The sequence below is a fragment of the Athalia rosae genome, chromosome 1, assembly GCF_917208135.1.
Source record: "Athalia rosae chromosome 1, iyAthRosa1.1, whole genome shotgun sequence".
Classification (NCBI taxonomy): Eukaryota; Metazoa; Arthropoda; class Insecta; order Hymenoptera; family Athaliidae; genus Athalia; species Athalia rosae.
Window position 1 is genome coordinate 32,489,668 of NC_064026.1, and position 17,430 is coordinate 32,507,097.

General features: G+C 38.3%; 1 protein-coding gene across 3 annotated transcripts; it reads left to right on the forward strand.

The window, feature by feature from the left end:
* Positions 1-1,278: 1,278 nt before the first annotated feature.
* LOC105691585 (protein AF-10) lies at positions 1,279-12,581 on the forward strand. 3 transcript variants are annotated; one of them, XM_048660195.1, is made up of 14 exons: positions 1,284-1,929; positions 2,619-2,698; positions 3,175-3,345; positions 3,479-3,676; positions 3,810-3,927; positions 4,105-4,454; positions 4,676-4,992; positions 6,499-6,948; positions 7,035-7,218; positions 7,322-7,517; positions 7,632-7,784; positions 7,864-8,128; positions 8,221-8,349; positions 8,473-12,581. In XM_048660195.1, exons 1-14 carry the CDS (start codon positions 1,821-1,823, stop codon positions 8,621-8,623), a joined length of 2,871 nt encoding a protein of 956 aa, XP_048516152.1. In that variant the 5' UTR covers positions 1,284-1,820; the 3' UTR covers positions 8,624-12,581. The 3 variants fall into 3 exon arrangements, with proteins under 3 accessions (XP_048516151.1, XP_012265590.2, XP_048516152.1); XM_048660194.1 differs by having other exon boundaries at positions 1,279-1,929; positions 3,810-4,454; XM_012410167.3 differs by having other exon boundaries at positions 1,282-1,929; positions 3,181-3,345; positions 3,810-4,454.
* Positions 12,582-17,430: the final 4,849 nt, after the last annotated feature.

Sequence of the window (17,430 nt, forward strand, 5' to 3'; positions counted from 1 at the left end):
ACAAAATCATGTATTCTGCCGTGCTCGTTGCACGATAGCTTACAATAATTTATTCATAGATCACACAATCAAAAAATGTCACGTGAAACGATAATACCAGCAAATTTTCAAAATGCTCCCGTCCTACCTACCACAATTTTTTTAGTCATACCGAATCATTCTTTGCTCAGAGTTATCATCGACGACAGTGAGCTTCAACGATTTGATGCGAACAATAGTGTGGGCTGAACATCCACTTTTTGGAGAGAAAAAAAAAACAAAACCGGAACGATTCTGTACAAGGGTTACGTGCAGCGCAATCGGTTAGTAGACAAAAACCTGACTATAATTATCTAGATAAAACGCGGTGGATTAATTAGAAGATAACTTGAGAATTCGAATAGAATTTGAACCCTCTCAAAAGTCATTGCTGTCACCTTGTTTACATTTGCTTTGATGAGTTTTGCTTCCTCCCACTCTTACGATCGTATGGTAACGTATGGTAACGAGTGGTTTTATTTCGTATTTGTGGTCGTCGTTGGTCACGCCTACTGGGTATCTTGATCCTGGCCCTGGTGCTGCCCGATCAATGGGTGCTACAGGTCTCGCCTGAAATTGAAGATCTCATTCGACCTTATAGTTTTGTCAACCATTCCGCGAGGTATACATATAAGTTTAAAAATATAATACAGTACATGTGTAGCGTTGTCCCACCAGGCCCGAATTATTCATTTATTAATCCAAAATGTATTATTAATGAGTAATTAAATAACCATTCAAAAATTTTCTACGACCAAGATCATGTTGAGTTTTGAAGGAACTGTCTTCTCAGGATTAATGCCATATAATGGCCTCATCAGTCTTCGCGTAAAGCATTATGATAGTATGATGGGTTATATGTTAAAAAATTCATTTTTTAACATTTATAATGGTCATACCAAATTGCATCACTGGTCTGGAAAGGGTTATCAATGCGAATCGAAAGTTGATAAAATCTTTATGAAACTGTTAGGTATCTCTACGTGTTCGGTACGACCGCTATCTTTTCCCCAATTCGCTAGTAAAGACTACACTGATGTTCACTGGACAAATTTTCGTTGATGGTTTTTGTCAAACTCATCGTAGCATGTAACCATTGAACAGCTGTAATGAACATAATTCGGCTGTCGGGTTGGTACAAAGCCGGCTTTGCTAACTCGAGGGTTCTCTTCAATATTTTGAAGCCAGTTTAGTATATGTATGTTTCGTCGAGCCCAGTGTCGACATCTTCCGAAGTGATTAAACGAAAAATATAATTGGTTGATCAGATCAAACAACCTCCTTTCTTGTTTTAACTATGTATAAACGAGATTTAATGAAATATTTGTCAAAACAGCCTATTTTATTTGTAGAAATTCGAATCATAATTAAGAGCGACCCTACCCGCCCCCCGTGATAGTCAAAGCTCCGTGAAACGACGAAACCAGGGAAACGAACCTGACGAACCTCACGCACAAAGTTCCCATAATGCATTTTTGTGTCGCGCGGGATTGCGCATGCGCCTGCTGCGCAACAACAAAATAAAATGGCTACACGGTGAAATAAATACAGAGTACCAAGAGTAAATAAATATTCGTGTGACCGCGTAAAAACGAGGTCGTATCGAATAGTTTGGTAAAAAAAAACTATTTGGCGCTCTTTAGTACAATTGTTAACTCGTACCGCTTACAGTTGTTACGGGGTGATTAAACTTGTGCGATCGTGCATGCGGTTAATTTCTACACACAACACGATGCTCCGTTCACGAAGCGATATGAAAAGGCGAGTTCGGCTGGTGTAGCTCACGAGAACTGTACCGCAGCATGAAGGAGATGCTTGGAGGCTGCTGCGTATGTTCGGACGAGAGGGGTTGGACGGAGAATCCGTTAGTTTATTGCGATGGCCAGGGGTGCACGGTCGCCGTACACCAAGGTACATACATACATCATTCCCCCCTCCCGTCGACCAGGTAACCAGGAGTCGGGAGCTTCGAATATCCCGATTCCTTGAGCAGTTACAGAGATTAACCTCGCTACGTTTCGTGGCCGAACACAATTTAGAAGACATTCATGTATAAAGAATCATTGTCTCCACATTCCCAGCTAGGTTAGATTTATAGCTCAACGATACCATCGTTACGATTCGCCGAATACTCGAGGTCAAACTCACCTAACAATACTCTCACAGAGCCATCGTTGACGGAGTTCATCAGAATCGCTGACATTGCGATTATTTGTCTGCTGAGTTGACGAAAAGATTAGATCTCCGGCATACCATTGTTTAGATTTATTCCTACTGCTGCTATTATTGTTTCTAATGTTTGGGCGTACAAAAATGATGGGGGTACATTTGCATCTACCAGAGTTCTACTACCACTGCATTGTAAAAAACACCCCTTCTTTGATTGAAGCATTATTCAATCGGCTCGAATTTGATTGCTCCAAGTAGCTATGAAAAAGCACTGGTATTTTTTGATTGTTCTCAAACTTTGGAGTACTTTTTTCATCATTTCGATGGTCTAACTATTGTTTTGTTCGTGTTAAATCTCAGTAAATCATAGTAATAAAAAATTGACCTTATAGCAAATATGATATTGTATGAAACTGATTTTATTGTTATAGCATGTTATGGGATTGTTACGGTACCAACTGGTCCATGGTACTGTAGAAAATGCGAATCGCAGGAACGCAGCGCTCGCGTGGTAAGTTACTTTCATCTATATATAATGCTAATAGTTTCTATATCATTTATCATATTCTCCTGTCTATTCCCAGCAGTTTGAATTTTGTTATATTTCCATCCCTCCTCTGTATCACTGATTATTAGAGATTCCAAGATTTATGGATTTCTTGTAAAAGTTCAACGTTACTACCATAGAAAGTTGTTAATATGCAAATGTATTTCAAAGTTCACAAGTTATTCAACTAGGGTGATTTTTTATGATTATATAATTTGCCCAAGGGAAGGGAGCTACATATATTGAGAAAACATCAGAAGAGATAAATATAACATCATTTTCAAGGACGTGTGTCATTTATTTGTGCAACCTTTTGAATTCCGATCAATGCTGAACCCATTTTCAAAAGCAACACACACTAGATGCAATGGCTTTAATAACAAACTCAGATTAGGTAGACTTAGGATGTAGTAATTGTGTGGTTGTGATGCAAATTGTTGGAGCAGCGCTGCGAGCTGTGCCCAAGCAGGGATGGAGCACTCAAGAGAACGGATCAGGCAGGGTGGGCACATGTTGTCTGCGCTCTTTATATTCCAGAAGTCAGATTTGGCAATGTCACTACCATGGAGCCGATCATCTTGCAACTGATACCATCCGAACGATTCAACAAGGCAAGTGAACCTGAACTTTTGCACCGCCCAACGTACTCAAAAAACCTCATTTCATCTTTTATTGTATTTGAGATTCAACATGTTCCTGTTTCTGAATCTGAATGGTTTTTCAACATAATTCTCATTTTTACAGACGTGTTACATCTGTGAGGAACAAGGTAGAGGTAGCCGTGCAAACGTAGGTGCTTGCATGCAGTGTAATAAAGCAGGTTGCAGACAACAATTTCACGTTACTTGTGCACAAGCTCTAGGTCTACTTTGCGAAGAAGCTGGTAATTATTTAGACAACGTAAAGTACTGTGGTTACTGTCAACATCATTACTCTAAACTGGTGAGTGTTCTTGAGTCGTAAAACTAATATGAATCATATTCAAAACCACTAATTCGATCAGTCATTGGTTATTTTTGTCAGTTTATTACGAATTGTGAATGATAAATTCTAACACCAAATTCTTGACTTTCAGAAAAAAGGTGGTAATGTCAAAACAATTCCTCCGTACAAACCAATTCCAGCGGACAATGGTTCGTCAGACTCGTCGCCCGAAAAAGAGGCTGAAACACCTATCAAAACGTCTAGTAGCGGTAAGCGCAAGAGTTCAAACTCAAAGGCGAACACATCGTCTAGTTCAAAGAGTAAATCGAGCGCTAGTCCTAGCTTAGAAATAAATGGAAATGTCGACGACAAGAGCGGAAGTGGTCGTAATACGCCTAAAGAAAATTCCTCCAACCCAAGTAAATTCACCACCTCAAATTTCGTAGAGACCGTTGTCACTCAGTCGGAGAGTGTTTTTGGGCACGAGAACGCTACTACAAAGTCTGGATCTAATTCAAATGTGATTCACAAAAGCAGCAGCCAATCCAAATCCAGTTCATCTTCGTTCAGTAAGGGCTCAAGTCATGTGAGCAAAAAGAGAAAAACTGGCGCCCGAACACCTACTGTAATTGGAAATGAAAATTCAAATCATTCCATTAGTTCCGAAGCAAGTGGATCAGTTGTTGTGGCCGTTACTTCGGTCGTTCAACAGACTATTAACACTAACATTATTGTACCTACTGTAACCGAAGCTACCAGCCTAAGCACAACTACCGAACCTGAAAAAATAAAGAAGGTAAATCAGTGTGATCGTTTATTTCAATCGAGATAACAAAACAGGGTCATTCACTTATTAGTATTTTTTCATTTGAGTATTCAATTATTAGCGCATTGTTCCAGATCATTAATTGATTAATGATTTGAATTTTCGTCATTTTGAATGAAATTCTGAACAATAATTTCTGGCATACTTCCTGTATGAAAATTCTAATTCTCGCTTCGTTCAACTTGTTGCAGCCAAAAGTTGAGAGTCTCGCTGTGCAATCGTCATCCCATCTTCCAGTTACAACGGAGGCCACGACTACTCCGGTTATAACATTGGTCACTCAAGCTCAACCCTCAGTTCCTACCCAATCACCAACAACGACTTCCAATAGCATAGTTGTCTCTGTTCCCTTGACTGCCACTTCTCTTCCCTGCTCTGTACAAAGTGTTGTAACCAGTGCTCCAACCCTGTATCAACAACTGCAGCAAAGCGTCGTAACCACAGCAGCTACTAATGATTCTAAACAAAGTCCAGTTCCTGCTGAGAGCATGCCTGCCAAGAGATCACGGTGAGTAATTGAGCTATGAGTTATTGAACAAGTGCGGCAATGAAACAATCAAATTCACTACAAAAATGTATCCTTCATTTATTTTAATGATATTTGAAACCTCCCCCATCTACTAAGCAACCCGTCAACATTAGCAGATATTCACTTATGAGCTATTCAGTGGGTTGTTTTCAATGAGTTGGTTTCATTTGTATTTGTGGTGAATAATTATACATCGATGTACCGTGAATGATCGAAATTAGAGAATGTCGACTTACACCGATGAATGTCAACAAATACCAAATACGTCGGTGAAAGATTGAATATTTCATTACATGGTTGTACGTTCGGACATTGGTGCATGGTAAATGACAACATTTACCGGTGTAAGTCAGAAATGAGGGTATTTAGCAAATATTTCGGACATACACTAAGCGACTATGTGAATGTTGACATTCACCCGTGAAAGTCGACACTCTCCAGATTTCGGTGTTTCACTGTAACATCGACACAACGTGCGCTTTCCGCAATTTTATAGGTTCCAGCGACATGAAAGACTAGTTTATCGTTGAAATCTGAAGCATTGGTCTCGAAAATTAAACACACGGTAATTGTCTATCAGATGCTTAACATGACTTATGCTCAGCTTTGTTTTGACTTCTCGCAACGCACTCCTTAATTCGGGAAAAATAATTTGGAACTAAAGCGTCATAAACCGGGTTATTACTCTTTCGTTTGAGTCGAATTATTCCTTGGCTGAAAGAAGTTGATGCATATCCTATTAGATTTTACCCGTTTTCTCATCCAACCATGCATCCAATAAAGATCACCATAATTCGAGTTCGATAGTCGCTTGTAAAATGGCCGTTGTGGGGGGTAAACAAGCAGGTTGTTCTAACCTCTTTTACGTGCAATAATACTCCGCCTATGTAAAGTAACTGTGATTTTATGTGTGAATAAATAAACAATCGTTCAGAGAACTGGACAGTTCAAGTGTAAGTCGCAACCACATGGTTATATTCTTTTATATTTACTTCATAAATCAACTTCATTTCTGTAAAAATCAACTGTTTACAATACTGTAGTCCGGCCTTTGTATATTGGGCACAGTAGTTCACTTGAGGTCATATTGCCATCCCCATAGATTTTGACATCAATAATATTGAAATTTGTCAACGTTTTTTACAAAAAATATTAAAACATAGTCTTACCATTCCGAATACGAAATGTATCAACCGTTTAGCATGCAAATTCATGTTATAGAGCCGAATTAAAATCCATTACTGTTAGGTTATGTTCAATGGCCATTCGCAAATGAATTTTAATCTCAGAAAAAGACAATATCCGTCATCATTATTCGTTCTAAGATGATGTATCTAGATTTTATTGATATTATCATCAAACCTACAGCGTGTTTTTTTCCCATTTCTTTTCTCTACCAAAAAAATAAGAGAACAAATACACGCGTTCATGTCAAAACTAAATTAAAGTTTTGACAATTGACTGAAGTTGATTTAATTTTTCCAGGTCACAATCATCTGACAAACCTGACAAATCTCGTAAGCCGAAACGAGGAGCTTCGTCAAACAGTCAGCCAATCCCACCTCCACCACTGCCAACCACGACAACATCGACAGCGTTACCCAACAGTATTGTTAGCACAACTAAACGTGGAAGTAGAAGTAGCCATCAGACTCCACCACCGGCTGTAACTGTGGCTCCAGTCACTTCCATCATTCAAGGACCGAATCAAGGAGTCGGTCATTTCAGTAGCATTGCATCTGGCACAACTATGGGACCTACGGTCAAAGACTCCCCACCAAGCAGTCCCGGCTCAGAAAGTATGAGTAGTTCAGGACCGGTTCGACGGAAGCGAAAAAGTGCTGGAACTCCTTGTACAACAATAGCACCATCCACATCCAATAATACGCCAATGGCATTAGCGAACAGCACTAAGGAAGAAAAAGACATTAAACTGTGAGTCAAATTTTATCTTTCACCTGGCTATTTGAGATTAGAGTATAGACAAACACTTTGTTTATGTCGATGCGTTGATTAAACAGGTTTCAAAATGGTGTCAGCGCACCTCACATGCTTGGAAATCAATTAAACCCTAGCTCAACAATGGCACAGAAAATGTCAGATACACTTACCCAGGAATTAGAAGCCCACTCGATATTCACTGAAGCTAATAATCCCACCAGCAGTCTGGTCGGGCCACAGCTACATAGCCGTGTTATTGCTTCTGTAAGTATTATGGTTCAGTATTTATCACAAGACCAATGTACTCACTCGTCGCTTGATCGAGTCCGGATATCAACCCATTTGTGTTGGTCATATTTATATTCAGATAAGATCCAGTCAGTCTGCACCAGCAACAACATCTTTGTCATCTGTATTTGCAACAAACAGTGGTCCAAATGCGGCCGCTTCTAGTAGTGGAGCGTTAGGTGGAGGCGCGATCCCTCAAACTTTGGATCAACTTCTTGAAAGGCAATGGGAACAGGGCAGCCAGTTTCTTATGGAACAGGCTCAACATTTTGACAGTGAGTGCAATCAAAATTTTGGGATATTTTTTAACTTGAATGTTTATTCGAGTGCGTAGTTTAGGATATCTGTTTATAAATACTGAAAAAATGGATTATTGATTTCTGTCTCAGTTGCATCCCTCTTATCATGCTTGCATCAATTGAGAGCTGAAAATCTGAGGCTCGAAGAGCACGTCAACAGCCTTTTGCAGAGGAGAGATCACTTGCTTGCAGTAAATGCTAGATTAGCTATTCCACTGACAACACAGCCAAGCACGCATACAGGTAAATTTGAAGACATCCATCTTTCAATTATGACAATATACACTTATTTTGAATTCACCCAATTTTTTAATTCGTTTAGTGAACAATATACATCCTTCGGTAAACCCTACCCATGCAAATATTCCTCACCCGGACGTCCAACCAGGAGGACCAGCTCCAATTTCTAGGGTCAGTCGTGAAGCCCGAGTAAACAACAGTTACTTACCGCATTCAAGTTCAAGCACGCATTCCACCCCACTAGAAAACGGTTTACCACCCGATCCCTCGCCACCTGCAGCTGCCTCTCTTACGCAATATCAACACAGGGGTTCTCTAGTTCCCCCACAACCAAGCCCGACAATTAGGTATGTCGTCAGATACCAGGATTTTCTTTTGATTAATATGTGGTTAATTCGTGGACAATACGTAAAGCATCGTTTCTTATTTAATACAAAAGGCATAGTCCAGCTGGCAGTGGTTACCATCAAGGACAACCTAGTAATATCGTGTCACCGGGAAGTGCAAACAGCTCTGGAATTGTACGAAATTCTTCTGTCACACCCGACCCACTGCGAGGTGTCCCTAGGTAAAATATGCCCCATGATCAAATCCTTAGTGATTGCTTCACTTTTATTTTTGCGACTCAATTGAGTTCAACATACAAATCAATATCGAAATAACATTCGGAAACCTTTGCTTCCTTTACTAGATCCGGAGCACCCTCTTCGAGCAATTACATGCCTTCTATGTATCAGCAGACTATGTCGAACCTAGCGAGTAGTCAAGTGGGAGGCATGCACAATATACATTCGCATGGACCCACGCCTACCAGTCATGGACCTCCAGGTAAACCCAGCTGAAGGTAGGTTTGGGCCCAGAATGGGCAGAACGATGCATCTCCCGCAAGATCCCAAGCTATGCCTTACGGTAGTCGGTCACATTGTCATCGTAAGCGATAGGCACTTTTGAGCGATATGATTGTCATTCAAAATTGACATTATCACTAGGAAAATAATCAAGTCGCGAGATTGTCGCAGGGCAAAACTTATCGCTTGAGAAATATTAGTTCTTGTTCAACCACTAACATTTACTATGATCTGTCCTAGGTCTGTGTCTATTATCATTTTACTCACAATCAGTAACATTTTACCCCAGTACCGAAATGGAATCAATAAACTTTGGTTATCCTTTCAAATGTAATTAATTATAATTTCGAATTATATTCGACGATTTCGCTTGCCATTCATTTGAAAAACTTCAAAATGTAAAGATTTTTGCTTGGAATTCGAAAAAAATGTCGTAAAACCAAATTTTCCTGAGCATGCTTTGAATTAATGCGACTGAGAACGAAATAGTTCGAAATGGAATCAAAAAAAAATCCAACTTCCGTGACAAATTTCAATTGTATTTTACCAAAAGCGCACGAGCGAAATTATGCATTCTTTCACCTAATGGTATGGAGTGCATGGCCAGTCTAGTTGAGAATCAGGATAGTTAAGAATTATTCTTCATTTTTCAGTCAAGAGCGTCTTGAACATTGCTCAGTGATCGGTAATTCCAAAATGTTTTCTCGTAATGTAATTATTTTGATTATGATTTTCGAATCATGTTTAATCGAAAGCAACTCTCATAAACTGTTGTGATCAAATCAATTATATACTTATACAACATATATCTAATATTGTATTTATATCATGAGCAAGAGATTATTCCTATCACTTTTATATATGAATTTTATATAAAACAATAAATTATCGCGACAAATCCAAAACTACATACTCAAACGTGTACGTTTATCCATCTATTCAGGCATTTTTGCTTTTTACGTAACCTAAGACTCAACAAACATAAATAATTAGAAGCAAACTTAGATGTTTACAATTTTAGCCAATTTAATTAACATGGACGACGATACGCCGATAAACGTCAGTTGATTTCTGATTCTATAAAATAGTAGGAAAAATTATTGAAGTCATTAGATTCCTAATGTTGGAATTGTAATTTGACAGTAGACAGTGATAATGATACAGATCATAATAAATTAGATTCTGAACAATGATTAAGTATACCAAAGTCAACTGGTATTTACAATAACGATTCTATTATTATCATCATTATTATCATCATTATTTTTTCTTTTAACAAAGTCTCAAGGGCATTGACTTTAGCTAACGAAGACGAAAGCCCACAGATGTACAAACATTAGATAAGTAAGTTAACCTATCGTGGAAAAAGATAGCAATAACAATAACAGTTGTATGTGTAATAAATCAATTTAAATTATGATTGGAGAATAAATGCCTGTAAATGAGCAGTTGTATGTGATTTCAAATGAATAATCAATTTACATCATAAGTGGATATTTCTCAATTTTCTTTGGCTTCACATGCAATTGGTTTGGTATTATAATTTTATTTTCTTTGTGTAGTTTATACACGACAAATTTAACAAATTTTCAACTAGAACGCCTACAATGTACAGTTAAGATGAATATTCGTCCTATTTCAAAACTGGTATCGAACCATATTGTAAATTTTAATTATAACCGATAAACACTGCCTTCCACGAATAAGGGTTTTGAAATAGGCTGACACTCTTAGTAACCCATAACAAGCGTGGGTTAGTTATAATTTTTATTATTTAGCTAATTGATCATATTACTTAATTTTTTACATAGACTGCCCGAAAGACCAGTCAAGGATATCCTTACGGAATCCACCTTACAGTGTCAAATACATGATCACAGATGCATTTTAATATTTTCGGATGATAAAAAAATGAAATATAAAAATTGATGATGCTCATTAAGGTGGATTACCATCCGGATACCCTTCATCTTTTATCTTTGCAAAGGTATGGTCCTTCATATTTTGTATATCGACAAATCCAAATCGAAATTTAATTTCATTACCATCTAACCGACGTTATCACATGTACATACGAGAAATGGTACACTCAATTCTTTTACAGCTAATTATTTTTATTGTAAATAAGGAATAATTTTTTTTCCTGGTAGGACTATCGTAGTCATTTTATGCTTATTGATTATTTTCAGTACTCTAAGCACGCTACAAATATTTATATAATCTGGAAGATTTACTTCAAATTTCTACATGGAAAATATTTAATGATTTAATCAGAATAACATAATTCGACTTCGATTTCAAATTTGACTGAAAAATACATACAAGGGGAACCAAGTGCAGTAATCATGAACTGAAGCTCTATCTATTACGCGTGCGTCTATTTTACCGCCAAATTATTGACAGATCGATAGAATTTTTAGGAGCATAAAATTCATGTTTATCGACCAATCAGAACTCTGGCATTCATTTAGAAAATTGTCATTTCTGCTACTGGCATGAAAAAGTATGTAATTCAAGTTTGTCGGCTCCACGTGCAAGTTTTGACTCTGTTCATCGTTATTTTCAATCATTCAATACATACATTATACTATGAAGAAATGTAGTTCGATACAAAAAAAGTTCAACTTTCAGGAAAGGTAATAATAAATGTAAAAATATCGGTGGAAAGTTTTTTTCCCGCCAATCTCAGGAGTCAAAACACGGGCATTTGGAACTTGAAGTTACGTGTGAATGTATATAAATATATATTTATATATACATTTAAATATATATATATATCTGCTGCACAAGATCTGCAAAGATATCGGCAAACAAAACAATTCAACCGGCAAATAAGTTTAAATGTTACTCAGGGAATTAGTTGATACTATTTCCTTCATTTGTATATTGATATAATTATTAATTATAACCATACTGCGGTCTTGAAGACAAAATTTAATATAGAATAAGATTTGTACAACATGATATTTTCTGATCATAAACTTTTCATTGTGGCAGTTTTGACGAGAAGCAAGAAAAATCGATCTCGCCATATTTTTAGATAGGCATAAAGAAAAGCTACGAAACTAAATAATTAAAATAAATAAATTAAAAAAAAATAAAAATAAATGGTGTCTCAAATATCCTAAAAACCAAATGTATGATATTTTTTCACAGTAATCGTGCCAAATTTTTGTACTACTGTTAATCATTGAATCAATTGTTTGTCGAAACGATTAATCAATTAGTAGACTTGTATAAGATACCAAGAATAGAGTTGATGTACGATTAAAAAGGAAATTAAAAAAAATCAGAGTTGCGAATAATTCACCATAGTCATCATCGTTTTCGTCATCCCGTTATTAACTACGGAACACAACGGCTACCCGGAAAGAGCAAGTTCCAAAATGATATCTTATTCGTCAATAATTCATTGCCGCTTTCATTCTATCGCAATCCTTCGAAGATTTATTTCATTAGATAAAAAAAAACAAGGTTGTTGACAATGTTCTTTTTATTTCGATAAAACTATTACGAAGAACTATGTTGGGAGTTTTTGTTGTTTTTGATCAAGTATCGATGTAAACACGTATGACTGTATAGAAGCCGACGCCACATACGCTTATACCCATCGTGTATTTCAATTAATACTCCTATCATTGTATTGTACCATATTCAGTAGCAGAAATATACCAATACTATCATACCCTCTTCTAACATATACGTATTAGACGAAGTAAATCGCTAGTTTCATTTTATGTATAAAGTATCATATAGCGTATTATAGATTGGGCCAAAGTGATATGCTTGGGAAAATAAGAGAATTACGAAGAAAAAGAAACTCGACCACCAATTTTGGCCTATTCTCATACATGATTATTATTCACTATAAGAATATACAATAATATGAAATGCCATAAGTGTTTCCAATGGAAAAAATTTCAATAAAGTCTGATTGTTTTTTAAATTTTAATTCATGATCATTGATATTCTCATTCACATTCGCACTTATTGAGACCTACGCCTTTATTCCATTACAAAGAAACGGTAATTATATTGTTTCGCGTGATCCGCACGTGTCGCGGATAAGGGCTAGGAATAGAAATGAAAAAGCGATATAGATGAGGCAAACAACGAGATCTAGGGGATTGAATTGTGAGGTATATGGGTAATAAGATTTAAAATAAAATACCAACGAGATTTGGTATCTCGTATTAGTTCCCTTTTTTTTACGCTGGATCAACCAAAGCCGCATCGCGGGAAGATCTTATCTCGAGAAATCTACAAATTCGACGACCAAATGTTTGAGATAAAACCAAACGGATCGTGATACAATCATTTATAGAGTCACAGGGTATATCGTCGCGAATCATTCCTACATGATACTACATTCTTCTCTTGGATTTTTCATATCTGAACGTTGTTACAAACTATCCCAACACACAAATTATTTCGTATCACCTATGGAAAATCAGTCGCTACAGAATAATGCGGTTCGAATTCAGTGTACCAAAAGGCTTTCGGTATGGAGGACCCTCGCTAGAGATAATCGTTCCGATCCGAAACCCTTAATAATTGCATTATAACGAACCTCAGGTTCTCTGTAAGCCACAAGCGCCAAAGCGTGTTTGAACTATTCAAGTGGGGTAGACTTTAGTAAACCCCCCCGTGGTGCAGCTGCCCAGGTATTCGTAAGCCCTAATTTTTACCTTTTTTTTCTCTTTCACTCCTAGGGTGGTTTTTTTCAAAAGAGAGAGGGACTGTTTCTTGCTCAGTTCGTGTTTCGGAAGCTATAAGTCCCGCTCGCTTCTACGCTATCCCGACCCTATATGAATCTGTTTTTCATTTAATTGTTGAAAATCCACAAACAACACCAAAAGTGATATATGTTTCAATTAATTAGACGAATGTTGCAAGATTTCAGAAAATCGATCTCGGACTCGAATGTTTTTCTTCGATTTTGGTTGTTTGCATCGGGGGGGGGGGGGGGGGGGGATGTCTTCACCCATAGCGAACTCGTTTCATTTCCACGAGATATTTCTCTGCAGACACGCGGGGTGCGTGTGTGATATATGAATCGTTGGGCGGAAGACGAGTAAATCATCTACAGCTATTATTCACGGTAGAATTTAAAAAAATGTTATCCCCCATTCTGTTTCCATGGACGAGAATTAATATTTTATTCGTACGTCACTCCAGCTGCGAGGATCAGTACAAGTGGCAGGACGCGACACCCGGAGTGATGTTCTTTCTCGCTCGGATTACTATACATATAGCCATTATATCTGCACCAGTTTCTATACATACATGGTATTAAATACGGTGTATCGATATACATAGGTATATGGGTATACCTCTTGCAATAATTGTACATACTCTACTCCCGAGTAGAGTAGGGGATGTGACAGAGCGCAGTGGGCGTTTCGTACGTACGTCCCATGTATCCTGCACCCTACAAAATTCTGTACGTATAGAGAATACGTACGGATAAGTTATAGTATATGTATAGTAGCGGGTCTATAATGCTTCGCTAATTTTTCAGGCATTATATCGGATGTATGACACCTTCGTCACGCCGTCAGAGCCGATTACAGCCAACCCTCGAATCAGCAGCCCGACATTTTCAATTTTTATGCATCCCCAACCGACGAAGTGGTAAAACCCCGTACAATAATAGGTGTATCGCTACGACACTGTATTCTCTCATATTTTTAAGGGGGTGTGTTCCACGTCTACGTAGAATGTGCGTACTTATACACGTGCAACGTACCCTAGACACGTACAGAGTACCTATAGGTACGGACTGCGAATCGAGATGTGGGGGATGCTACAGCGGAAACTCCTTCGATGAACAATTAATTATCGAACAGCGGCAAACTCTTGGTAAAAAAAACTCGAAGAATTATCATTGTTCGTAATTGCAATTACCATGGTTCGAAAATTTTTACGATAACGACGCTGCCTCGATTTGAAAGAATCTCTTATTTCGAATCCAAGATTCCTTCTCCGTTGCGGTACATCGGCCGATCGTTTATTCGTTTCTGCGGGTAGACGCATCGGTGCAATGAGACGACGGCGCGTGAATTGCGGTTTCACGCGATATGCGAACGGTACGGATAGCGGTGCGGATGAGAACTTGCCGAGTTCATAGTTCACGGGGATCCGCGGGTGAAGAAGGGTCGAGCGGGGGTGGCGGGAGGGGGAAGGGAGTTTTATATCAGCTGTGAAAACAACTTGTTTATACGTATGTATACGTCGGTACACAATGAGGTGTAATTGAATCCATATTCCACGGTTTCCATATGGAGAGACGCGTAGAACGCTGTGCGTGTATACGCGTTGCCCTTGCCCCATTCCGCCCTTACCATATCGACCCTTGTGGGGACCCCCACACAGACCCCGCGTGAACCCCATAGAACGATCGTTGCCGCACTTAACGGTACGAATTGAGGGTGATGACTGCAGGAATCGGAGGTTCGTTCAAGCTATTTGTTGACAATTAGGGACAGTTTTGTGCCTTTACACAGAGACTGCATATGCAGCGCACACGGAGTTCAATGCGTGCCGCGACGGAATAATTGTTACAGTGTGCCGAACTCAATGAATGTTGTATCTTAATTTTACCCGATGTCGATTATTCTTCAGATACATTACAGCCGGATTCCAGCCACCGCTCGACGCTTATTTTGTTATCTTTTTTCTTCCGCAATTTCATCGACGTATTCGTAATCGATACGAGCAAACGATTACACGTCAAGAGCCATGCAGTTATATCCATCTGTAGTATATTATACGCGATACGGCGCTAGCAGGTGCTTGGGAACACCTGTATCAACCCTAGATTATATTGTCCGCAAGCGCATAAGTACGCGTTCGGATAAACACGTAATACAGCAGGACACCGATATATACCGGTATCTCTGGTCTATATTTCATTATATATGTAGACATGCACGTATAACTTCGGCTATGCGAACCCTCAACTTTACCTGCATCGATGATCGGATCTCACAATTCATTCATTATTCATTTGTTGATTTCATTTTGAATTCGGTAACGCTATGTCCGCGCGATTTCCTCTTACAGGATTCGTGAAACAACAAAAGTTATTTTGGCATACGCGCGGCTGGTCATAGCCAACGGGATGAAGCCATTCGTGATGAGTTTTCTACCCATTTTCGTGTATAGGTACTACGTATGTACGTACGTCATGCTTTCGTTTGCGGGCGAAATGCACAATTTTTGACGTTACGCTTTCTCTCTACTCGCCCCCGTGGTATACATAGGTATACGGTGTACATATTTCTTCGCGCCGTGGGAAGATTCGCAGCCGGCGACGCCATTCTATACGTAGCGTCGCGACGCCGCCGCGGTATCGACGTACCGCCCACACCAACACAATCCCAAGTTTTGTTATAAATTTGGTACAGTATCCGTTGGGATCCACCAGGTGTTCGGCCATCTTGTCTTTCCCAGGCGAAATATTTTACTACTGCAGAAAGAACCAAAGCCCTGCACAAGGATCATCCCGGCGTCCTTGATTATACCCCGCTAGAAATACAAGAAACAAGTAACTCAACTTCCCGTCCGAGACCTTTTCGATCATCAGATTATTTCTCATGAATTATCGACTTGGAATTAATTTAATCGCGGACGGGTGAAAATGGAAAATGATCGCAGATTGATTATTTCCTTCTTCCTCTGGTATAATATGTGTATGTGACCGCTCCCGAATGCCTCTAGTATGGCTCTAGGATGATAGGCAAATGGCTCGATGTATTTTTGTTTGCTATGGATTTGGCGTACGTATGTGTATGTATACAGTATGTACTCACATTACAGTATGTACATTAACAATGTAGAGCCGAAATTTCAGAAGCGATTTTCATAAATTTCATTTATTATTACATCGATGCGGCCGTCTACTACACCTACTTATACATATCGGTGTGCCATACAATTATCATGTATCGCCGTTGAAAAGTGGTTGACTAGATTTGAGACATGTAGGTACAGAATAAACACATTGCCGATGCGTAATAATATATTATATATAGATCGTATAAATACATAAGTTCTAATCGTTATCGTAATATACTCGATATGTATACAGGTATTTGCATGTTGAGCCTTCCTCTCGCGCGATCAGGGTTGGACAAAGATATCTATATTATAAGTGTACATGTATTATGGTACGATTCATTAGTTTTTTATAATAGACGACTAGATAATCATATAACAATTGATTACTATCATATCATGGCACACTACTTTATGTGTATATTAGTTTATCATTTGATTGCCACGGACCTGGTCATCAAAAATTATCAAATAACACACCTAATGCAGTTTGTATGTATGTGTATTGATTGAATTTACATCCCAACTATCGTACTATTGTATTCTACAAATTTACAAGCCTATCATTGTACATGTAATATTGATATTGATGTTATTATCGTATGTGATTGAATCACACTTTGGTAAAACTTAAACACTAAATAACATGTTGACTAGATCTGGCGTTCGATGTTATATATATATATATATATATATATATATATATATATATATATATATATATATGCATTCGTAAATGCATATGTATATATGCATATATATATATGTATTCGTAAATGCATATGTATATATGCATATATATATATATACAGAGCGGACAACGTGAAATTGCGCACCCCATTTGCACATGCGCGATCGTCGGCATTTGTTTCGCAGAATGTCCAACAACACTCCGCTTTCAGATTTAGCTGTCAGATACAAGGACCTAACCTGAACTTTTCGATGAGTGTATTTCTGTCGAC

What these genes read in the sequence shown, in the direction of transcription:
- LOC105691585 (XM_048660194.1), top strand. Translation starts at nt 1,821, where the DNA reads ATGAAGGAGATGCTTGGAGGCTGCTGCGTATGTTCGGACGAGAGGGGT. An exon ending in GAAGAAAAAGACATTAAACT is followed by an intron (nt 6,949 to 7,034) that starts GTGAGTCAAATT and finishes TTGATTAAACAG; the next exon opens with GTTTCAAAATGGTGTCAGCG. An exon ending in CAACCAAGCCCGACAATTAG is followed by an intron (nt 8,129 to 8,220) that starts GTATGTCGTCAG and finishes TTAATACAAAAG; the next exon opens with GCATAGTCCAGCTGGCAGTG.